Source organism: Camellia sinensis, chromosome 1 (genome assembly GCF_055761805.1).
Source record: "Camellia sinensis isolate YWXY chromosome 1, ASM5576180v1, whole genome shotgun sequence".
Taxonomy (NCBI): domain Eukaryota; kingdom Viridiplantae; phylum Streptophyta; class Magnoliopsida; order Ericales; family Theaceae; genus Camellia; species Camellia sinensis.
Window position 1 is genome coordinate 199,434,604 of NC_138961.1, and position 25,986 is coordinate 199,460,589.

At 33.7% G+C, this 25,986-nt stretch overlaps 2 protein-coding genes across 4 annotated transcripts; one reads left to right on the forward strand and one right to left on the reverse strand.

Annotated features, from left to right (window-relative positions):
* The first annotated feature begins 4,290 nt into the window (after positions 1 to 4,290).
* Positions 4,291 to 4,611, forward strand: LOC114305397 (protein SMALL AUXIN UP-REGULATED RNA 12). Its single transcript, XM_028250473.2, has one exon. The coding sequence runs from the start codon at positions 4,291 to 4,293 to the stop codon at positions 4,609 to 4,611; it is 321 nt and encodes a 106-aa protein (XP_028106274.2).
* A 3,486-nt stretch (positions 4,612 to 8,097) lies between these two features.
* On the reverse strand, positions 8,098 to 15,645 carry LOC114305443 (filament-like plant protein 4). 3 transcript variants are annotated; one of them, XM_028250523.2, is made up of 7 exons: positions 15,381 to 15,645; positions 15,137 to 15,186; positions 13,917 to 14,054; positions 13,054 to 13,273; positions 10,368 to 12,768; positions 9,601 to 9,661; positions 8,098 to 8,767 (listed from the first exon to the last, which is right to left on the reverse strand). In XM_028250523.2, exons 3-7 carry the CDS (start codon positions 14,037 to 14,039, stop codon positions 8,432 to 8,434), a joined length of 3,141 nt encoding a protein of 1,046 aa, XP_028106324.2. In that variant the 5' UTR covers positions 14,040 to 14,054; positions 15,137 to 15,186; positions 15,381 to 15,645; the 3' UTR covers positions 8,098 to 8,431. The 3 variants fall into 3 exon arrangements, with proteins under 3 accessions (XP_028106324.2, XP_028106321.2, XP_082748421.1); XM_028250520.2 differs by having other exon boundaries at positions 15,373 to 15,539; XM_082892295.1 differs by lacking the exon at positions 15,137 to 15,186.
* Positions 15,646 to 25,986: the final 10,341 nt, after the last annotated feature.

Here is a 25,986-nt window from a genome sequence, read left to right on the forward strand (position 1 = left end):
TCTCATACTTATGGCTGCACCATTTTTAATTTCTCCCATACACTATGATTAGTGATAGAATTGTTAAATTATTTTTATAAAATATCTAAAAAAATTAATTTGTACATTTAAAAAAATATCTGAAACAAATATAATTTCTTATTAAAAACTAACATATTGCAATTGCGAAAAAAATTACACTGTAAAAAATAATTTGTATATTAAAAAATATCTAAAATAAATATAAATTTTTATTAAAAAATAACAAGTTGCAATTGCGAAAACAAAAAGAGAAAAAAAATTACACTATACATTTCATTAAAATCTAAAAAAAATAATTTTTATATTAAAAAATAACAGGTTGCAATTGCAAAAAAAAAAAAGAGAGAAAAAAAATTACACTATAAAAAATAATTTGTAAATTAAAAAAATATCTAAAACAAATATAAATTTTTATTAAAAAATAATAGGTTGCAATTGCGGGAAAAAAAAGAGAAAAAAAATTACACTGTACATTTCATTAATAATGCTCAAAAATTGTGCCAAGTATTTGTGTAAAGGCTTGACATGTATCCACTCTCAAATTATCAAGCGAATATAGATGAAACCAAAGAACTCAGCTTTAATGGTTAACAAATATTAGAAACCCGACCATTGAAGCCTAATAATTATTAATTAATAGAATTCAACAATTGAAATGTCTCAAACCACATCTCTTTCTCTTCTTAAATGTTCTCCTTTTTTTGGTTCATGCATTCATTCTAATATTGATAGAGAATTGGACGTGTGGAAGAGTGAGAGATATTAAAATTATATATTGAGTTATGTAATTGTTGTGATGAAAAATAAATGTTATCTTCCTCTTCTATAGTGATTATCTAGTTATACCTCCAATTAAAACGTTAAGTGTGCTTCTGCATTATCATTAAACGTTATTTTTATTTTTTTTAGATACTTTATCTTACAATTGTTTGTGCTTTGTATTATGAAATTTATTACATTTGTACTTGCTAAAACTATTGATAGACCTAATGCAAGAAATGCAAATAATTTCAATGTCATTCTTAGGATTAGAAGTACAAAAAATATATACAAAAAGTATATGAATAGATAAGATTTTATAAAATTTGTTTGTGAACCCCATTTCTTGAAAATCCTATAATTCATTTAGTTTTTGTATTATATTTTATGTTTAGTTTATGTACTTTTTTTATATAGTTTTCTTTATTTTCTTTAAAAGTTTATATTTAAAAATTAATTAATAAATAAATAAATAAATCATTTTCTATTTCAAACAATTTCATTTTTGTTTTTGTTTTTTTATTTTTTCTTAAAGTAGTTTTAGTTTTAGGCAACTACTTACTTTTTTTTTTCTTCTATATATTATAATTTTGTGCATTTTAAGTGTATGATATTTTCATTAATACACTCGGAGATGCACTATGAAAGAAATATCATGCGGAAATCAAACAACAAGAAGAAAATAAATAAAACAATACGATAAATGTAAAACAAAGATCAAAGATCAAAACACCCAAAGCAAGCAAACAAGCAAACAAACAAACAAATAAAATAAAATGTTTAACAACAGACATTTAAAAATTTGCAACAAAATTTAATAACTTTCCTTTTTGCTAAGAAAATTCTATTTGATACTAGCTAATTAAAATACTTTTAATAGATATATATATTCCTATTTTTTTTTTTTGAGATTTATTAGAGAATCATTTTTTAAGTGTTTGTATCTCAATTAATTCATAAAATATTCTTGTATTCCAATAAGTCTTATTATTTGAACATTTGATCTACCAAATCCTAATTTTCATATTTAAAGTAATTTATGGACTTTTCTACCCTTACAAATATTTTTTTAATAGTTAGCAATTTGGTGATTTAAACATTCATATTTTACAATGTAAATATTCACATTGACAGTGTGAATGTTCACATTGACAGTGTGAATGTTCACATTGACATGTTAACATTAACACTGATGATGTGAATATTCGCATTGACGGTGTAAACATTCACATTACGGAACATTTATACTGTAAATGTGAATATTATTAGGGGTATTTTAGTAATTATATCACTCATAGGACTTATTAGAATATAAGAAAATAATATGGACTAAATGGAACATAAGTAGGTGAAAAGAGATTTATGAAAAATTACCCCTTTTTTTAAAAAAAAAAAATGAAATTAAAACTATATTAAATTCATGTAAGCATAATTGCTAGCCACATTTTTTTACTTAATGTATAATATTTATGTTGACAATCTTTTTCAAGTTTATTTTTTTAAGTATTCATATAGAAATAAAAAAAAATATCGTTAGAAACAATTTTTTTCTTAATTTAGTTATAAATTTTGAATAAAAGAAAATATAAAATAATTGATTGAAGATATGCTGCATTTATTATATTATTTTTTCTGTGTGCAAAATAAATAAATAAATAAAAATATTTAAAAATCACAATTTACATATATATAAATAATTGTAAATAAAACCCGTCCAATAGTATAGGTGAAACACTAGTAATTTACGAAGCAGAAATTATTTAAATAAGTTAAAAAAATTATTTATTGAGAAAGTAGATAGAGAGATACATTTAACTTTTACCCCCCGCTAATCAAATTTCAACTTGCAATAAACCATGCCAAACAGGCTCTATGTGAGAGATGGTGTACTCTTTCTCACATATACATGAAATTCACAATGGAGTCTACATTTATGAGATGACTCTCATCCAATAATACATAAACAACAATGTTATAAACTCAGAAAAAATAAAAAATAAAAAACTCCAAAAAAATACTTAAAATTTTAAATATATGATCAGGATTCACTCAAAAAGTGGCCTCACAATAACAATTTAAAATGTGCACCATTTATTGTTGAACTGTTTTTTTGGTCTCATAGATGTTCTGATACACAAATCATGTGATTCCTTTGTCTCTTAAGTTTTTCTTGATCACATAATCTTCCACTATTAGGTGAGAGAGAGAACATGAGGACACCAAACAAACCTTTTGTGCATTATATAGTGGTAGACAGTTTTGGCACCGTCCGGTACTTTCCAACCACATAGTTGTAGATCTCTGCATAAAGTTCCAAATTGTGGTTGTTTGAATTGTTTCCAATTCCTTGTTTGGCTAAATCAAGCTATTACAAAGTAGGTAACTTTCTCTATTATATACAGCTCTCCTTCAATCAGTTTGCGTGCATTAGTTTGTTGTACCTTTGTCTGTTTGTACCCTACTGGAACTTGCTTTGTCCTGCGGCTCTTATTTAATACCTTGGGCTACTAATGACTAATACTATTAGGGACGTTTTTAGGGGACCTTTTTTTTTTTTTTTCCAACCTAATTGAAACTTTATTTATTTATTTATTTTGGTCATGCTAGTTTTTAGAAATTTGTTCTTACGAATTTCTAAATACATGCAATCCTAAAAGAGTTTTTTTTTTTTTTTTTCTTCATAAAAATAAACTTAAAAAGAAGAGAATAAGCCAAGCAAACCTTTGAAATTGTTTTTTTCTTCCTGTTTTCGATAATTTTATTATAAGATAGTACAAATATTAGCATGCATAACAAAAATTTATTACAAATGGATCTTTTCCATTTATTTGTATAGGTTCAAACATGGCCTCATTAGTGCTTTGCAGAACTGAATGAAAATAGAGATCCTTTGTTTTGTATACTCAAATGTGTCTCCTTCTCTGCCCTTTCATATTATTAATCCATATATTCACTTATAACCAAAATTAAAAATTTCAATACCATGACAAGAAGTTGAATAATGCTATATGTACCAATTAATGTATTAACTAGTATACTAACAATTGATGTAGCATAATTTTAAAGGTTTTGGATATTTGTAATTTGTATAATAGGTGGGGTCAATAATAATGGTATAACACTAGTACATAAATTAATTGGTGCATATAACACCACCGCAAGAAGTTACAAACTCTATGCATGCATCCTACTCTTAACCAAGAAATCAGATAAATGTCAGAAAATTTAAAAATTTGAGAGAGAGATATTGGAGTGGTCCATGATGTCTAATGGAGAGGCAACAAAGCAAGGTAATGGCCAACGGGGGTATGAACCTGCATGCCCTCGTACAAGAACAACCTAAACACACCACCATGCTTTTACTTTCTTAGCCTAGCCCCCACACACTCCCACATGACTTTGTTTCTCACTCTCTCCTCTCCCCCCATAAATTCCTTCTCCACCCTTTCAATCCTCCCCCACCACCACCTTCTCTCACATTCTCTCCCTTGCCCTCTCAAGTTTTTCAATATGGCTCTCAAGAAACCAAACAAGCTTCCTCAAACAGCAGCACTGAAGCAAATCCTCAGAAGATGCTCAAGCTTTGGGAAGAAAAATGGCTATGAAGAAAGAGACGATGGCCTCCCTGAGGATGTACCCAAAGGTCATTTCGCAGTTTATGTCGGAGAAAACAGAAGCAGATACATTGTTCCAATCTCATGGTTGGCTCACCCTCACTTCCAAAGTCTACTACAAAGTGCTGAGGAAGAGTATGGATTCCATCATGACATGGGTCTTACTATTCCTTGTGAAGAAGTTGTTTTTCGCTCTCTAACTTCCCTCATCAGATGAAAATGAAAGTTTTGATGTCGTTTTTCATGCCAAATGAATATCAATGCACATAATTAAAATACCACAAAAAAAAAAAAAAAAAAAAAAATTGTGGTTCAAATTTATTATGAGTATCATGTGATCCGTCACACTTAATATAAATTTCTATCAATTCTAATTATGTGTAACGGACATTTTTGTTTGTAGAACATTCTTGTAGTGAAGACAAGGTCTATTCTAATAATAATAATGACATGTGTTGAATTCCACATGTTCGGATAGCATCTTCCAATCCAAAGGAAATCAAGCCCATGATAACATGATGAGAGATCCTATCTCTCTCACCCCGTGTAACCAATAAATTATTCATAAAAGAAATTTAAGTAGTACTCTAAATTAATAATAGTATTTGGTGCAATTTTTGCTTAAAACTTTTGAGGTCGAAATACTAAAATAAATTGATTATATGAAAAATGTGGTTGTTTTTAACTTTTACTTTCAGATTATCAAATTTCAATTTAATAAAGATCTACCAAACTGACAAATTAATTAGTTAGTTAAACTACCATGAAGACTTTAGATTAGATGGCGGGTCCATTGTTGGATACACATGGCTATTACCTGAGATTTTTTAAATACTTAAGATTTTTACTCACAAATATCAACATGTCATCTAAATTCATTTTATAGAAGAACCCAAAATACACCAATTAAATCTAAAAAAAATTCTTTGCAAAGTTTCTGGCTACTTAGATTTTTCCTTTCTACCCTCCATTATGCTACTTTAGGTGCACGTGCAGGTGGGACTCATTCAAATTTTTTTATAAGCAAAATAATAATAATTCATGCAATTAGGGGACCCTTTGGGAGAGATTCCTAAAATAATTCAATCCATTATGGTATACAGATTATTCACATATATTGCTTAATTTGAGTCCACTTCTTTCGTATATGTTGGACTTTAATTATCAAGAAGTCTGTTTTTTTTTTTTTTTCAGGGTAAATCACAAAAACACTATTACGTGCCATTTCAACATGACTGGATAATATCTACATTTTAAAAATACTCATTTCCTAGAAAACATTTCCAAAACATTTAAGAAACCTGATCTCAATTTAAATAAACTTATCATAAACTATTAAAAAATGTTCTGAAAACCCCAAAAAAGTTTCAGGTTTTTAAAGTCTAGCATGTTGATATGCTGTTTTTTTTATCTGCACGACATTCTTTGGCATTGGTCTCTTTTGTTGTCCAGACATATAATTGTTATTCTCTCTATACATACATATACATACAATACTTATCTCAGCTTTTACCTTAAATTAAGTAGTTTTTGAGTGTTTGGTCTAGCTTAAGTGATCAACTAAATTAAGTAAAAAAAGTGATTATTCTTTGAGTGGGGGATGAGGTGCTTTTCTGAAACAACTTAAGCGGGAAGCTAGAATTGAGGGGCAAAATGACTTAAATGCCCTTCATCAATCTCAAATATTACCAAATGCCCACTATATAAACAACAATGAAAACACTATTCACTCCTCTCAGAGAGTGATTGGCGATTTTCGGTGTGTGGAGGTGATTTCTGGCGTTGTGCTCTCTCTCTCTGCAATGGGATCTAGGTTGCTCTCAATGAAGATGAACATTTGCAATATCTCTCTCCCTCTGCGCATGGTTGGGTCGATAGGGTTTGGAAGCGCGATGGCAACGGGGACGACGACACGACGGGATCTGGGTTGCTCGTTGATGAAGATGAAAACCTGGGTTGATCGTCGATGAAGAAAAAGATCTGTGTTTCTACAGTCGCCGTCATCGTGATCTCAAGGCAAAACCCTACACATCACAATCTGAATCAGAGTCGCCGTCGTGCTGCCGTCATCTCTCTCTCTCTCTCTCTCTCTCTCTCACGAACCAGTTCCCATCTCCAGTGCTGTTCAGGCAGGGAACGGTGACGAGCGACGGCGCTCCCTCTCTGCCAGTCTAGATTGCGGCAGGGTTGTAGACCACCGACGGCGTATAGATGGTTCAGGAAGGAAGAGAAAAAAAAAAAAATAAATTAAACAAAAATAATAATTAAAAACAAAATAATAAAAATAATAATTAAAAACAAAAATAAAAATTAACTGTAATGAATTAATAAATTAAATAAAATTAAATAAATTACACAATTTTATTTCAATTAATATCGATATAAATTTATTTCAATTAAATAACTTTTTTGGTATTTTCTTTGGTATTGTAATAAAAAAAAAACAATTGCTCTAATTGATATTAATGAAAACAAAACAAAATAATAAAAAAATGAAATAACTTCTATTAAATGAAATAAAAAAAATTAAGTAACAATTGTTGTAATGAAATGTATCAATTTTTATATTAATTGATACTAATTATATTAACTTCTATTAATGAAATAATTTTTTTAAAAATTAAAACTGAAAAAAATGAAAAAATAACAATTTTTATATCTTATAAGGGCGAAAAAGACATTACACACCAAAAAGCTATTTTACAGCTTATTCAACCAAACACTACTTTGCTGATTAAATCTATAATCCCACAACTATATCAAGCATGTTACCAGCTTATGTAAAAAGCTATAATTTATAATCTGTTAAGTCATAATCTCTAATCAGTTTTCCACAGCTCTACCAAAGGGGCACATAGTAAGACATTTGGGTTGGCTGAGTTGTCGGGAAGACATATTGTTGGGTTCAAATGCTTGATAGAACAGTGTTTCTCTCTGTCCAATGCCTACTACTATGTTTTTTCAATTTCATTCACTTGCCCTTTTGGGGCTTTCTATAGAATCTAAACCACAAAAATTATACACCAAACCTAACAAAAATCTTCACAAGTTGCCCAATGAAAATGGGCAATAAATAAATAAATATCAAAGATGTTTCCCAATCCTCAACTATGCATTTAAGTTTGCACAAGCTCATGCTTCCTTATTTGTCTGGTGGTCGTACTGACTTTTCTTCTCTTTCACATGTTCGCAAGATTTTTAATTTACTTTTTTTTGTCTGAATTCAAATCAAAATGAAGACTTCAAATCAATTGAGTTGTGTTCAGACAGGTCCAGTGCAGACCCAATGGGACGTGAGTTCAGATATTTTGGCCTGGAATAAATTATAAGAATTGATCTCAAGCATTCTAGACTTGGCGATCAGAGTTAACATCACGTCACAAGTTTAAGCTCAGAAGTTCAAATCACAGAGGGGCGTCACCTATAGGCTAAATTAAACTACCAATATATTTATGTACGAGCATAGTGATATGGTGTTGAATATTGATTTAAAGTGAACAAAGCCACCAATACGAAAAAAGATTCATATTCACTATATCATTGTTTTCTTACCGATGAAAAAGAGGTTAAGTGTTATGTGAATTAAATATTAAAGGAGCCTAATGTAATTACGTCAAACTAATGGGGTTTACTATATTTTCTCCAAACTTTAGGGGAGATCAATATAATTTACACCCCTTTTTATTTGTTAAGTCGCCTGAAATTTAAACTCAAGAAAATTGATGTCATGGATTCAGGAAACGAGAAAGCTTCCAATGAATAGGTTTTACAAGCAAAGCTAACACATATGTGTCCAGTATTGACTCTTGGCAATGTTTTCCCCATTGTTCCATCACCAAAATTATCAATTCTGCAGATTAGTTAGGAGTTCTCAGTGAACACTCATTTACAGCTCAGAAAAGTGGGGTGAGAAAGGGACAAGCTGACCACACACAAAAGGCAGCTATCCCAAACCGACCACTATATATATATACAGAACTTTATCTCCAAAACTACCTTAGAACAGAATGAAGACTTCTAATTAAATACTTACCTTTCTAATTAAATGCTTTCTGACTCAGTTCTCCGCTAGATGGACTAGATGAGGAATCATAATTATGCATGGGGGGCTCCTCAAATGTGCCTCGCATATCAAAAGAAGAAGCTCTATTTATCTCAACCTGATCAAATTCATGCGAGTGGCCTATACTACCTTGGGGATTCCGAAAACTAGGCTTGTGTTTCACCGAATTTTCACCCATTTGAAGGGTCTCCATGTAGTGAGGCTCCATGGCATCTGTCTGGGGATGTATAGCTTTCAATTGCCTGCCAAGAAGATAAATAGTCTCCTGACACTCGGCAAGCTTTGCTGCTGCAACTGCTATCTCCCTCTCCTGCCATAATAAAAGAAAGGGCAAAAAAAATTATAGGTATGAGTTTCAACTTTCAAGTTAGGACCAAATCTAGTAGCAACTAAAAAACTCAAAACAAGAAGAAAGAAGAGGTATAAAGAAGACTTTAGGCAGAATAAAGGAGAAACCAAAACTAATATGTATGAGCTTGGCAGTTAGTAATTTCTAGGTTTTTCTTATCATCTTAAAAATTGTTAACTTTCTGCCTCCATGAGAATAAGATATGCTCCAAAAAATCAAATTTGTCTTTAAGTTAAATACGTCTAATGAACGCTTATTCCTGCTTTTTTGATCACAATGTCTACAAGTCAGTGCTTAAGGATGCTTATAACACTACCAACGGAATTAATGATCTGTGGATAATAGTTTGTTGTTCCTAATCATAAAAGGAAAGCATTCAATAGGAGCTTCATCAGTAATTTTTCCATTGAAGCATTACTGAATTTGTCTCTGTTATCAGAAATTATCTATATGCGTTTTGGAGCAGTTTCATAGTAAGAAATTGTTGGTCAAGCAAGATAAAAATGAAAACCCTGTTGTGTACGCTAGTGTTGATAGCATCAAAAAGGTAATCTTGCATTATGCTGCATGTGAACTCTATCATAATTGTAACCAAATCAGGTTCTTTTGCTTAGTTCGTATACTGGCCAACTGAAACAATGTATCTCGGTATGCAAAAGCATAGCTGTATATATAATGTCTGTGATTGCTAAGAAAGTTTTTGTGCAACAAAAACACTAAAACATATGAAAAAAAAAGTGTATGAAATCAACTCAAGTTTTTCAAAAGCTGGAGGTCATTTAGATTCTCTATACCTGCTTTCTTTTGATGTCATAATCTGCCGTTGGAGAAGAACATATTGAGCAGCTCTTCTTCCTATACAAAGATGCAAAGACGGGGATAAGTTGAAAATGAAACCAAACAAAAAAATGAATTATCAAATTCTACAAGAAAAGCAGAAAATATAACTGACATCTCTGCCACTAATGGTAGTCATAGAAGTGACGTATGGCATCAGATTGGGTTAATGAAATTATACTTAGATCAAGAGAATTAGCAGATGCAACAATTTGTTGCTGCACATTTCACCAACTTTGTGGCACATTCATGTCCAACCATGACCACAACGTTGTAACATTCAAAATACATCGGTCAACTAAAGATAAGAGAATGCCTCTATACATTTGCTCATTTGTCACTAGAACATGTTTTGAAAAGCAGTTTAATGCCAATCCTCTTTATGTGACACAAAAAGAAGTCAAAAAGGAATTAGGTCGGAGCATACAACCATAAAATAAATGTAATTGATATCATTGCTACCAGAGCATATAATAGAAGTAAAATGTGAAGCAAGAGATTTAACTAACAATATTCTAGTTTGAATAGTCTACAAAAGACCCAATAAGCAGGTTGTAATGTCTTTAGCTCTATACTTCATCAATCTCAAGACTCCGTTATATACAATCAGGAACAAAATTCACCAAGTGTGGAATACACAGGCTACGTGCAGGCAACAAAATTTACTCCATTGCCAAGCTATGTGTCCCAAAAACAAATTCTTAGGAAGAGGTTCAATGCTAACCTGTGCATTCGATCTTCAAGATCCTTGCATCTGGCCAGAGCATCCTGATGACTCCGCTTTTCTTCTTGAAGCATAGTATCCAAACTCTCTGTTTCTGTTTGTAAAATTTTCTCATTTTCTTCTAACTTTTGTGCACGGTTTTCAAGTGACTTGTAAGACTCTGCCATGCATTTGAGCTGAGTTTCTGCCAAACTGTTCAATTTTTTAGATGATGCCAGTTCTGATCTGAGTTCTGCCAGAAGCGGCACCATTTCCTCTAACTGCATCTTTGTGGACTCAAAATCTTGACTGCACCTAGCTAGCTCTATTGCCATTCTGTCTTTTTCTGATTTCAGCTGTTCCAACTCCAATGAGCACTTACATGATGTCACATTCAAGGCAAGAACTGGGCTTAAATTTCCTTCCATCAGAACCTCAGGATTAGAATTAGAATGAGAAATATGGCTACATCCATCAGGAAAACTCTGCCGATCAGAACAAGTGATTTCCCCTTCCTGAGCATCACAGCCAACACCAATGAACTTCAGTTCACTGGCTTGCACCAAAATGCGAGAAAGGTCAAAAACAAGGTCAATTAGACTTATTTTATTCAACAGAAATTTATCCACCGAGGCAGAGAAATCCTCATAATCTTTAATAAACCCATTCCCAATTGTAGAACAATCGTGAACTTGCATTAGGTTGCCACCAAGAGACAATACAAATTGGTGAATATGAGAAACAGCATTGACCAAGTCTTGATTACTAACATGCTGTGTATCAGTACCCAGTTTAACGCATTTAGTCAACAAGATCTCATTCTTGATGGTGTCTTCAATATCTTGAGGACAAGCCTGCAGACTGTTAGAAACATCATCAGGATGAAATTCCTTTGCAAAAGAATTAAACGAGTGCCATGCCAGGGAATTTTTTATGCCCTGCATAGCATATTTGACATCCTCTAACACCTTCCTCATATCAGTGTCCTCAGATTGAGACTCAAGCACCATTGAAATTCTCGACAAGAGCTTCGATGGAAGAAACTGATCTATATCAGGTTCAAGCCCTTTACCTGAGCCTTTCATATTGAAGGAAACCTGATATGTTGATGGATTCCTCGCAGACTGTATTTTAGACTGAAGAGGTTCCTCATGCTTAGCAGCATCAACTGAAACATCATAGCTAGCAGTTTCAGTTCTCATATAGTTTGAACTGCTTGAAATGGAGATCTTGTCAGAAATATTTTCAGAATGTGCCATTCTCTCCATCTCCAGAAAGTCTTCCATTAATTCCAATGGATTGGCATTGACAGGAAGGTTTCCTTTGTCAGTGCGCTTGTCATATTCTAAATGGGGGAGATCAGAGATAGATGTCGTCACCCAAGACTCAGAAAAATTTCCATCATCATCAAAACCATATTCAGACAAGGAGGCTACACTCTGCAGATTGCTTGTGTTTTGACTTGAACCTTCAGTAGGAACCTCAAAAATTGATCTTGGTGAGCTCCTCCATTGATTCAGGATCTGTAGTCGTGCTTCTAAGTTCTTAATCCTGCCAACCAATTTAGCACACGTGTCTCTTGAAGACTGTAGTTCACCGTTCCGTCCAGCCAAAGCTTCTTTCAGCATCTTTGTTTCTTCTTCCATTGCCAATAATCGTTTAGTAAGGAACTCAGTCTCTTTATGATTAAGACGCAAGTTATCAGTGGAAAATTCTGGCAATGCAGACAAATGTGATTTACTATTCTTAACTGAAAATCTCTGTGCTACTGATCTAGGTTCCCCAAAATCATGACCCCAAATCTCAACTTCTTGCTTCATTTGTGCCAATGCAGCAGGACCAGGCAACTTCTTCCGAACAAGGCCACGCAATCTTTGGCACTCTGCTTCCAGCTTTGCAATTTTCTTGACACTCTCCAAATGCTGCTTGTTTGCAGCTTCTGCTGACCTTACACTCATGTTCTTTTCTTCATTGCGGATATCAAGTTCCTTGGAAAGTACATGCAGCTCATACTTAAGCGAATTGATCTCCTTTTCATATGATTGAATTCTTTCTTTCAGAAGCTCATTCTCAACCTCAGTTTGGGATTTTTCTTCATTGATCTTCATTAGCATACTAGAATGCTCTTGCAACGACCTAGAAAGTGCATCATTCTCAGCAGCTGATCTAAGAAGCCTTTGATTTAAGTCAGTTAGTTTTGCTTCAAGATCAAGCTTGATTTTGTCACATTGCTTGGTTTTGATAAGAACTACTTCATGCAAATTATGCTCATGTTCTTCCTTCACAATTCTTATCTGCCTCATGCACTCTTTAAGAGCACCATCCAGATGAGATGCTCGATCTTCAGCAGTAAGCTTCAAGAGTGTGACAGATTCAAGTTGATGTTTCAATGCTGAAGCTTCAGAATCAGCTTTTTCCCATCCTAGAATACATGGAGGGGTTCGTTTAGTAAAATTAGGAGGAAAGAAAAATTGCACAATGAGAGAACCTTTACATGTGTCAAAAGCTAAGACCTCACCCACAATTTGTGAGCATCATAAAGATAAAACAGACAAATCCATTTTCTTTCAGTTTTGAAGTTACGGTCAGAGACCTGATTTGTCTCCTTCACTCACATAGACCTAGAGAAACACAGGTTATGCCAAAAGCAAGAGACATTTGTTGTTCAAATTATTTACAGAAGCAGAGGAACAGAACAAGGTCATACCAGAAACAGCTTCTTCAGCAACTTTTGCATGTTGTTTCACTAAATTGTCCTTAGCAGTCATCTCTAAATTAGCCGCAGACAGCTTTTCTTTCAAATCCTTCACTTGATTCTGCCACATTTTAACTTGATCTTCCAATGCAATTACTTGATCCTCCAGGCCAGTCAAATGTGTATATGACTCTAGGGGAATTTGAACATAGTTAAACTTTTTGCAGTTTTCCTGAACATAGAAACAACATAAATCAGCAGCTAGGAACATTTACCTCCTGAGCTCAACCATACTAGTACGAATGCACCGCAAAATTTAGTCTGAGGGCATCTACTTAATGGGATCCTCTTTTTTTTCTGAAAATGCTTGATGGATATCCGTGTTGGAATTCTAACAGAAATATGTGGCGCAACAAACACGGATTAAGAATGAAATATGAGCAGGAGAATGAGGCAAAACACGACCACACAAAGACACAAGTTTTACATTGTTCAGCTGAAAGCCTATGTCCACTGCTGAAGACAATTCTAGAAGATTTCACTATGGAAGAGAAGAAGGTGGTACAAGCAAATATTAACTCTCATAAACCCCTAACCCTCTTAAATATTGAGGTTCTCCTTCAGCCTTCAGGGAGGCCCCTTGGACTCTGAATTCAAGACAATCATACCAACAATATGTATGATAAAAAGTCCTGATTAGTTTTATGAGAAAAAAGCTATAAGCTCAGGCTCAGGGAGTTCTTAACTTGTGAATGGTTATCTAGATAAACACTATGGACAAGAAGCAAGTCAAAAAAGTATCAGGTTTTGGAAGAGCTGTAAGTTGAATATTAAATTTTAGATGTCAAAATTAACCTCCTAAGTAACAAACAGACCTGATCTCGTAGAGATCCTACTGAAGCCAAAGAAGCACCAGCTGAATCTGCTGCATCCACCATCTTCTCAGTACCAGTCTTATCAGATGATTTTTTCTTCCAGGGCCAGCTACGTCGTTCCATCTCAGAAAATATACCCTGACATGCATGAAAAAGAAAATTATGGCAGAACAGAAAATCATAAATGGGTGAAATGATTAATTTGACAATGACAAAACTCAATGCATGAAAATATGCACAGTTCCTTCCAATATAATATGGGTAAAGCTAGGTCAAATATCAAGTTCATCTTCATACTGCAAATGCTTAACTTGATTGTATAAGCATGCTGCCATAGTTTGCAACCATTATGCATGAATTATCTGATAACCTAAGATTAGGCATTCTAACTATTATTACACTAATAAAAATGAATAAATTTTACTAAATTGAGGAGAAGCAAGTGACAGAGAGATAAACCCAAATATTTAAGTTAATCACTTCTACAATAGCATCAATTTCCCCACTGAGAGTCCTGGCATAAGAGCCACATAAACTGTCAAAAAATTCCAAATCCACCTCATAAGGTCAACCACATAAGCATTGCACCATGCACTAAACAGTCTTGGGTAACACTGAAGACAAAAGCAGTGTTATTTACATAGGGTCCCTGACAGATTTCACGGAGAATATTTTGCACCTTTAATAATTTTTAGCAATTATTTGTGCTAGGTGGCTATAAATTGAGAGATTTGAACTGATATACACAATGTCAGGGGCTCACATTGGATGTTTACTTCAAGCAATCAGATTAATCTATCTTGAATAGGGTGCACAAGAATAGCCCTTTAAATTTTTTTAACAGACTGCAGCAAATTTTATATGGATAGATGGCAATGTAAGTTTCAGGATATGAGGATTTCAAAATTATCATTTAGGCAGAATGACTAGAATTTGAACCTCTAGAAACCTAGTCAACCATATGGAGTAACAAAATTTCTGACGAAACTACCACTCGAATGTCCATCGGAAGTCCTTATATGCATCAAAAAAATATCTTTATCCCCTTAAAAAAAAACACATTTTTCTTTACTTTATGATGGTGACAGACACAACATAACTAATTCTAAGCAGAAACTCACCATTGAATTCGTTTAAACATGTAGATTATACTGTATCAGCATATCATTAACACAACAGTGGTAAACTTAACCAGATTAAATAAAAATCCAGATCATTACCTCTCTTGATCTAGTAATCAACTCGGATATTAATATCACAATGTATAAACCTATACACACATCAAGAGAGAATCCAGTGATTAAAACTGAAACAGATTGATACAGCAATCGAATCAAAATAATAATAATAATAATAAAAAAAAAGAATGAATCAAACTTCCTGAACAGAACTAAAACACGACACTCGAAACAAGTAAGCACCGATTAACTGAGAAAAGTCTTAGTCAAGTACTCACAAACTTACCAGAACAAATGCAGATTAAACGAGGCCCGAGTTTTCAAGGATTCGAAGAAGAAATCGAAAAAATGTCTTGAACAAGTCGATGATTCTTTCGAAAATCAAAACGGAGAGAGTTGAGATTTGAGAGCTTCGATGGAGCTATCAAATAAACAATGTATAAATGTTTGTTCTGTTCTCCTATTCTATTTCTGTAGTAGACAGAGAGATAGAGAGAGAGAGAGAGAGAGAGAGAGGAGCGGGTATGATTGTGGTGAGTGAGTGAGTGTGTGTCTCGTATTGCAAGCAACAGACACATAAAAAGGCCACGACACGTCATGCGGGCGGATTTTGAATCCCTTGCAAGTTTACAAGTTTACCCCTGTAGCGGTTTTGATGTGCCGAAGACAGTCCGAGTTGCCATGCTTGATATCGATAGGGTTGTCACTTGTTTGTGTCACCGGCCGGCGGCCCCGGGTCTATCCTTGTCAATTTTATTTATTTAATTATTTATTATTTATAAATAATTTTTTTTTAAAATATATTTTTAATAAGTTGTTAAAAGTGGTGATAAGTGGCAGAAGTTGATCGAGGCTACTTTAGGAGTAGATTATTTTAATTAATTTTTTAATTTTATATGAAAATATTTATAAAAAAATATAGAGAATAATTTATTTTTTTGTAATAAATTTTGATTTTATAACTCTTTTAATCAATTGTCAAAACAACCCTGTGATGGCGTGCCAAACTTTTTTCATTTTTTAAAACTTTTTTTTTTATTATTTTTTATAAGTTTATGCTTCGGTCAAAAATTATCCAGGCCCAATCTCATTTGAGTCAAGCCAAGCCGCGAACTTTTGAATCAAACGATGATGTTTAACTAGAAGTGATCACTTGAGTGTCTTCAAGATGTGATGGAGTGATTAAAAGGTTAATGTAAGATAATCTAAGATAAAACACCTTTTTTCATTTTCAAAAAGTCTAAAAATTTTAAAATCAATTTTATGATACACAAAAATAATATACAAAATGAGTTTTGTTTTAAAAATAAATAAAAATTGAAAATTTACAAACCACACGAGTAGAAGTGGATTTCAAAAACAAAAAAATAAAAAACAAAACAAAGAAATACAAAAAAAAAAAGAAAAAAAGAATTGATATGAAGATTTTGTCTGATAAGTTGTTTACAAAAATGATTTAAAAACTTTCCAACCCAACCCAGCTCAATTCGAAGGTGTATAATACAGACATGTTTGTCCTGTGTGTAGAAGAAAACGAATGGGTTAAACACGGATTGGTGATCGAACACGACCATTTGTCCTGTCCATTGAATTATCTATGAATATTAAATTTATTATTATTGACTGTTGGGTTGGGTTTTAAAAGAGTGGAGATTAAATCCTTAGGCTTGGTTTGGGAAGTGGGTTGGCTTTTTGGCTTTTTTGGCTATTTTAGCCTGGGCTTAAAAGCTTGGTTTGGGAAGGGCTTTTTGGCTTTTTGACTTTTTTGAGTTTTTTTGTGAGAGAAGAATGTAATGATTATGGGTTGGATGCGATGTTTTGTTTGTTATGGCTAAAATAGCCTATTTTGTTTTTTGTGGCTAAAATAGCCAAAAAAGCCTCCAACCTCACTTGCCAAACAGAGGCTTATTTGGTTTGTTTTTCAAAAAAATTTTTGAAAAAGTTTTTCAAATTTTTTTTTTAAAATTTTGTTTGGTTATCTACTTTAAAAAATCACTCACTCTCTCTCATATATATCAAATCAATCACTTTTTTTAAAACTCTCTTCCGAAAACAATTTTCCAAAATCATTTCTAAAAAAAGGTAAACCAAACAAGTTTTCGTACTTTTTATCTCAAAAACTATTCTACAAACATAAATCAAACACATCATAAAAGTTTTAAAATTAGAATTTTAATTTAAGCTCTAAAAATATGATATAAAAAAAAAATTTAAACCAAAACCTACAAACAAACAAATCACATCACATAGGGGGTTGTTTTGGAAGAAAGTTTTTTAATTTTTTTTTTTTGGTAATAATTGATAAGACAAAATATCACATCAAATTCATAATTATTTTACTTTTTCTTTTACAAACATTACATCCAACTATAAAAAAATCTAATCATCTTCCCAAACACAAAAATTTTAACTTACTAAAATAATCAAAAACTAAAATAACTTATTAAAATAATAATTTTTCAAACACCCACCTACTAAATTTTACTGTTAGAACTCCTCGTAGAACTCTAAAATAAAGCTCACAATCATTTTTGGGCTTTAAAATCAAATTGAAGTGTGCTTGTCTTGTCTTTCAAGAAGCCTAGGAGGAGTAGGCGGAGAGGAGCGTTGCCTTTACTTTACTTTAACCACGTGCAGTGCGCTCCATCCTCCATTTAGCCTGGTGGAGCTGTACCCATGATTATCGTTTGCTGATCACAACCCATACTAACCTTCTTCACATTCACACAGGTGTGGGATTTGACATTTGAAGATTTGTTTTCCAAATCAATTTGAGCCTCTGTTTGGCAAGTTAGTTTTCAGGCTTTTTTGGCTATTTTAGCCACAAAAAACAAAATTGGCTATTTTAGTCATAACAAACAAAACATCACATCCAACCTATAATCATTACATTCTTCTCTCACAAAAAAAGTCAAAAAAGCCAAAAAACCAAAAAGCTCTTCCCAAACCAAGCTTTTTAGCCCAGGCTAAAATAGTCAAAAAAGCCAAAAAGCCAAAAAGCCAACCTACTTCCCAAACCAAGCCTGAAAAATGTTCGGGAAAATACGAAAGTGTGCCGTTTTGGAAAGTAAGTTAAAATTTAATTTTTAAATTTTTTAAAAAAAATATGTAAAAAAAATAGAGGATAAATGTGACCTAAAATAATCAAAAAGTTATTTTTAATTATGTTTCCAAAGCAAGTCCAAATCTTCAAAATTAATTACAAATTATTGATAAATTTTATAAATATTAATAATTAATAATATAAATTTTTTTATATGAGTAAAGCCACACATCATAAAAAAATATTATGGAAAATTTCATAAAACTAATTCAAGAGTGATTGTATATACACAGTAAAACATTACAAACTAATCAAAAGGTGGAGAATTTTCATGAAATTTTTTCATGATACCTAACACTATTGTTTTCATATATTTGAATTTTTATTTTTTATTTTTATTTTTTTTGGTTTGATAGACACACTGGGCTGTAAATTCCCCAAAAATGTTAGGGTACTTTTTGTACTTTTATCATATTTTTTCAATTTTTTTATATATAAAATATAAATTTAAAATTCGTAGGTGCCAGTAGCACAAATTGTAAATAATTCATCTATTTTCAGTATAATGAAATTGCAATTCTAATCCAAAACCAACTTGAGTTACATCGGATTGCTTTGATTTGGTTTTAATGAAAGATTAGATTGGTTTTGAATTTGAAAATTTAAAATTAATTATGAATGATTGATTTGGTTAGAGCATTTTGGTGATTTTGAACCAACCAATTAGATGGATTGGTTATAAATTCAAAAACATTATATGAACATAAATGTAATTTGTGAAGGAATAAAATATAAGTACATAAAAAAATGTTTGATAATATACATATATTTAAGAAATTTTAATAATGATTTAGCATTAAAGCATGTGATGAAAGTAATTTTCAAAAATAATTTTTTGACTTTTTAATCATATTTTTGTATTTTTAGTATTTTTAAAAATATTTTAATTAGTTTTTAGTTTTATTTTTTAGATCCACTTAATATTGATATACTTAAAAAGTATAAAAATTGTACAAAAATCTTTAAAAAATTAATTGAATACAATAAAATATGAAAATGTACTAAATTTTCATATTTTTTTTAATATTTTTTTGTATTTCATGAATTTTTAAAAGATTTTTCACAAATATTATACTTTTTAAGTATATCTAAATTATGTGTATCTAAAAATAAAATAATTTTATAAATATTAAAAAATCAATAAAAAAAATTGAAAAAAATAAAAAACTTAATTTTCTGAGAAATAAATTAACTAAACAAGGTGAATATTTTATATATAAAGCATACCGAGTTTGGTTGATTGTTTGGATATTTTGAACCTTACATGTTTTAAAAATTTTGAATTTTTTTGGGTGTAATTTACAAATTATTATTTTTTTGTTTATTGTAAAAGGCGTGCAAAAAAATAAATAGATAATATAATCTAAATAAGTGAGTAAATCAATAAACAGTTTATTTATAGTTTGTTAAAAGGACCCGACAATGCTCTCTAATCGGATGGCAACTTGGGTCATGGGGAGGGGACGGGTTAGATAGGTAGCTAGGGGTGGATAAATGTGAGGCTGGGCCGATATTACATAATAAGAGAATTTGTGTCTGCTAAAATCTGACCCGACCATAATATCGGATCTCTATATCTGTCCAAATTCGATCAAACAAATAATTATAAATCTCAAACTCACCCATCGGATTATATGTTAAAAAAAATTAAAGCATTCCATAATTAAATCCAATCACACATTATATTTCTTAAATAAATATATTTATATCATTACAAATTGAACGATTTTGTACATATATTGAAAGATCCTTAAATAAATTAAATCACACATTACTACAAACGTGATTTTCAATTAACAAAGATAAAGTTTAGATCATAACAAAAACAGTATATTTTAATGTATTATAAATAAATAAATAATTTAATAACAGGCCGGAATGGATTGGGTTGAAAGTATAAGTTCTAAACCTAGCTTATTAATATTTCAAGCAAAAAATAATAGTCCAACCTAGCCCTTTGGGCTAAATAACCTTCTCAAACTATAAAAAATAAGACTAAATTTGGTGGCTTTGGGGGTGGAGGGGGGAGAGAGGGGAATGGGATGTCCACCCTATGGGTAGCTTAGTTTTTTGAGTAATGTTAGAAACTCTAAATGTTTTACCAAATGTCTCACATGGGCAGGGGTGTAAATTTGGTTCGACCCGACCCACCCGGGTTTGGGTCGGTTCATGTTGGGTTTTGCAAGCTCTCGTCAAAATTTAGGTCAGGCCACTGGCTAGAAAATTAGGCCTAGGCCTAGGGGGTATTCAGGCCTTGGGCGGCCGGGACTTAGGCTCGAGCTTGGGCAGACCTGAACAAATTCTTTTATTTTTTTTTCTACCAAAATTTTATTATTTTACACTTAAAAAAATAGTAGGCCTTGAACGGGCCGGGCTTCAAAATGATGGCCTAGGGTCATGGGCTAGACTCGAGGTCGGGCCCAAACGGGCTTAAACTGGCCAGGCCCACCCTAGGTCGTGGGCTATTTTTATACTCCTGCACATGGGTGTGAGATTCACATGAAACCCACATGGTGCAAGTCTCACACTCATGTAAACATTTGGGGAAACATTGGAAAGTATTAGGAATCTTAAATATTTTAAAAATATTTTTACCAAATATCTCACATGATATGGAATTCATACCATATGCCTATTGATGTTGGCTGAAAAGTACCACATTAAAGCCACTGATGTTATATTTTTAGTCTTTCAATATTGTTTATTTAGTAGAGATGATGTGTTTTGTGCATTTGTATAGATTTGGCAGATAACACGCAAATTCAATCAAAAAGTGCGCGAAAACAGATTCTCCGAGCGAGAAGAGAAAAATCCGAGCCAGCCAGACCATCGTACGTGCGGCCTACCACCACTCGAGCGGCCCACCTAGGGACACGTGTGTGAAATTGTCAGTCTGTTTTGCTGAGAATAAAAGGAAGAAAAAGAGTCTAACTTAGGGTTCGAATTTTATTTGACCAAAAGAGGAGGCTACTGTTAGAGAAAGGGTGATTTTCCTCAAGCTTGCTATTCCATGGACGGTGTTTCTTCCTCTACCTCTTCCCACTCCTCCATGAGTGGCTAAGCTCATCTTTTCTAGGGTTTTGATGAAACCCTAGACATGTAATAGGATTTTTCATAAGCTTTAATTGTGAATTAGTTTGAATCAATGTATGGATGATTTAGAAATTTTTAATAATTGTTTCTTTCATCTCTTCAAGTATTTTACTCTCTGTGATTGTTTAATGCTTTCCATACATTAGTTTTCTTTGTGTTTGTATTCAAAGTACGAGACGAATCATGCTACGAGAGACGAGTTGTATTGCTACCATAGTTTAGAGCAAACACCTCGTACTACTCGGGATGATTCGTGCTTGTATGTTGAATGCGACAACTCTCTTGATCAATATTTCAAACTTGTAGTTATGAAATATTGGGTAGTTCAAACCGAATTGCAATTGTTGGCCAATGTTAAGTCTCATTTATGTGGTTAGTGGTGAATTCTTTGCCCTAGAATTTTTCCCAAAAATTAATACCTTAAACCCTAATTTTAATTGTCAATTTAATTCTTCAATTTCATTTAATTCTTGTTTAGTCATAAAATCAATCATATTTTTTAATCAAAATTAATTTAGGAATTTAGCGATTGAATTAGTTTAACTTCATATTTGTCCCTGTGGATCGATACTTGGACTTGTCATTATTTTAAAAGAATTTGATATAGTTTAGTGTTTTATATTTGGTGTGTGTAACGACCTATCAAATTTTGGTGCCGTTGTCGGGGACTTCTGGCGAAATTAATTAATTTAGGTGTCGTTTGGGAAGTGGGTTGGCTTTTTGGCTTTTTGGTTTTTTTGGCTATTTTAGCCTGGGCTAAAAAACTTGGTTTGGGAAGGGCTTTTTGGCTTTTTAGCTTTTTTGACTTTTTTTGTAAGAGAAGAGTGTAATGATTATAGGTTGGATGTGTTGTTTTATTTTTTGTAGCTAAAATAGCCTATTTTGTCTTTTGTGGCTAAAATAGCCAAAAAAGCCTGGTCTAGCTCTTCCCAAACGGTTTACATTCTTATTTTAATTTTTAGTTTAGGATTTTATGCTTTCGTGTTGCTAAGTGTGCAGAGTATTTGCAATTGGAACCATCACTGGAGTGTAAGCGAAGTGCAGCCAAGTTTTTTAAACAAAAATATCGCAGCACCAAAGTGCTGAAAAAAAAAAGAAAAAGCAAATACTTGTAAGCAAAGCACCAAAGTGCTAAGAAGTGAGACAAAGCTCAATTGGAGGTTGGACACAACATCTACGCGTCAAGCACCTGTAAGACGAGTAAAACATTTTCATTAAATCGCTGTGAGTATTTCTCCCTTTGGTATTTTATTTTCATACTTAGTGCACAGAGTCGGAACTTAGTGTGTGTGTGTGTGAGTAGTGTATACATAGGCGCCGTTCTTGTCGCCCTGAATTGTGGAGTTTGGACCTTGAACTAAAAAGGACTCTTAGGAGACTTAGAGCCTCTACCCGTGTTCCTAGGCTTGAATATTTATATCCATACTTTGAACCATTAGAGATGGAAAATCCAAATGTCCCGAACGGGCCCAACTGGACCCTTAAGGATGATTTCACACCCACTGCATATACATCACCATCATGCATCTAATTACCCGACACCACTGCTGCTCATTATGAGATTAAGTCCAGCACCATAAAAATGCTCCCATCATTCCATGGACTAGCTCATGATGATCCTTATAAACATTTGAATGAATTTCTGAAAATTTGCTCTATAGTGAGGATCCAGAATTTCACAAATGAGGCCTTAATGTTGCGATTGTTTCCATTCTCATTAAAGGACAAAGCCAAACACTGGCTGACTTCCTTACCTGCTAATTCAATCATAAATTGGGACCCATTACAGCAACAGTTCTTGGAGAAGTACTTTTCCATCGGTAAAACCAACCAACTTAGGTGAGCCATCACCAATTTTGCTCAAATTAATGGCGAGCAATTTCATGAGACGTGGGAAAGATTTCGTGACCTTCTCCAACAGTGTCCCCACCACCAAGTGCCTGATTGGCAACTTGTTCAAACGTTTTATTATGGCTTAATTGAGCTGCACCGCCAAATGGTGGATTCATCCTGTGGTAGGACATTCATGTCCAAAAATGATGTCGAGGCATGGCAATTATTTGAGAACTTAAGTAATAATTCCCTTCACTATGCCCCCGTAGCCCGGCAGGTCTGGCAACCAGTAGTTGGGGCCCCGAAAAGAGAGGACATTTATGAGGTCGGGCAAAACCTAGAGTTAGTCCAACAAGTAGAGGCATTGTCCCACAAAATGGACTAATTATTAGCTGCGGGACATGCCCCTACCTAGCAAGATCAGCCTCAACTTCACGAGGCATGTGTTATTTGTGCGAGCCCTGCTCATGACTTGAGTGAGTGCCCTTCGGCATCACAATTTCTAGAGTTAGTCCAAGAGCATGTGAATGCGGCTCAAGAATTCTCCAACCCGGGTAATGACCTATGCTCCAACACATACAATTTGAGATGGAGAAATCACCCTAATTTTTCATGGAGACCTCCTTCACAAGGCACTTCTTACAACCTTCCACCACCAAGGCAAAATTTTAATAATTTTGCCATCCAATCTTCCTATCGACCACCACAACGTTACCAGCCCCCACAACCTTACCGGCAACCACAACCCTCACATGTTCCTCAAGGCAACTATGCCTTTGAGACTCAGGTGTTAGAAGTTCTCTTAGAACTTAAGGGTAGCACTAGTAGTTCACTCCCACACTCACTCCATTGCCAAGCTAAAGGCCCAATTAGGTCAAATGGCTAATAACATGAATAGGAGAGAGGAGGGAAAATTATCGAGTCAGACCGTGGTCAACCCTAAGGGTCAATATGGGGTAGAGGGTTTGAATAGGAATGGAAAGCACCATGAGCAGGTGTAAGCTGTGATTACCTTGAGAAGTGGGAGGGAGTTAGAGTCTCGGCCAGTTGCGTCTGATGGAACTACAACTAAGAAAGGTGACCACGGTGGTACACCTAATGAGAGCAAGGGTGAGGGGGAAACATCTAAGAGCGATGACTTAGTCCCTAGCACTTCACATGAGCCTAAGGCACCATGTGTGCCTAGGGCACCCTTTCCCCAATGCCTTGATACACCGTCCCCTTTTAATAAGAAGGCGGCATCCATAGAAGTGATGATGGAGGTCTTTAAACAAGTGAAAATCAACCTCCCCCTGTTGGAGGCAATTAAGCAAGTACCCTCCTATGCTAAATTTCTAAAGGACCTTTGTACGTAAAAGCGTAAAAGCGTAAATCTAGGACACATGTGTCCCAAAAGGTCATACTCACGAAGCAAGTAAGCTCCATCTTGTTGAATGACGCACCCCCTAAGCGTAAAGACCCGGGTGCCCCAACCATTGCATGCATTATAGGGGACCATTTCATTGATAGGACCTTATTAGATTTAGGGGCTAGTGTCAATTTGTTGCCGTACTCTGTGTACGAGGAATTTGGGCTTGGTGAGTTGAAGCCCACTACTATTACTCTCCAGTTGGCTGACTGGTCCCTCAAAGTGCCACGTGTGTATACCCGACTTTCTTCGTGCGCCCCCTTTTCGGAGAAGGCGCGAATTGGTCTTACTATAGTTCGGACTCCTGTCATGGTTCTGAATCTAATCTCATAAAGTGCAATGGGAGACTGATAAACACCAAAGAGTCCAAATCTGGCAATTGGTTTTGGAAAATCAATTTTGAATGAAAAAATGCCAAACATGGACTGTTTTGCCAGATTACAGAGTCGCCACTTAAATATTTTGTTTTGGAAAATTTGGGAAACCCTGACTCGCGCCAAGGGCCACGTGTCCGTCATCACCAAAGTTGCCTCGGCTCGGGAACTTGGGTACTAGAGGGGAAGGTCTTGAAATAAGTACCCCCGCTCACCCGATCAAAGGATCGGCCTCTACTAGGCCTGATATGTTGTTTTATAAACACATGTGTTCCTATTCTGGTTATTAATCTAACTTACTATGTGGCGCGCACGTATACAAGTATAGACTCGATTATGAGAATTGAAACAAAACAACTCATGTTTGTTTTTGAAAATGGTTTGAAAGTGTTACTTACAAGTAGGCTAAAGCATGGATTTGCCACCCTCAAGTGGGCTTTAAAACATGATTTTGCCACTCCACAAAGTGGGTTTAAACTCACATTTGATGAATTGTCCTAATTCAAGTAATAAAGCCTTTATCCACAAACATTCATGCAGTTAATCACTTAAGCAAATAGCCTCATGGCAAGCATGCTATGATGGCAGCACTCACACTTATCCAAGGATGCTAAAGCGTAAACACTTACAGTATACTCCAAGCCAAAACAGAAAACTAGTTAGAAATCATGCATGACCCTAACTATGTTAACAATGCCTAATGAAACACATGCAAAAATGCAACTAAATAGGCTTGGCTATCTAAGATGGCATATGAATGCAACACTTGATAACATACTTTGAAACACGTATTCAAGTAAGTGTATTGAAATACAATGCAGTTTGAATGATGTGCTGAGTCCGGTGCATGCAATACAAATGAATGATGCAAATATGCAAGCATAAGGTATGCTAATTAAAATATGCCCTAAACTAACCATTGAAAACGGTTAAGTAAAAAGGAAAAAGACGTGGGGTTGGAAGACATGCACATACACACGCACACTTATTACAACATTGTGCCCTCTCGACGGAGGCTCCGAATATTACAAACCAATTAATTAACTAACTCTAGCTAACTAATCATTACAACACAAATTGA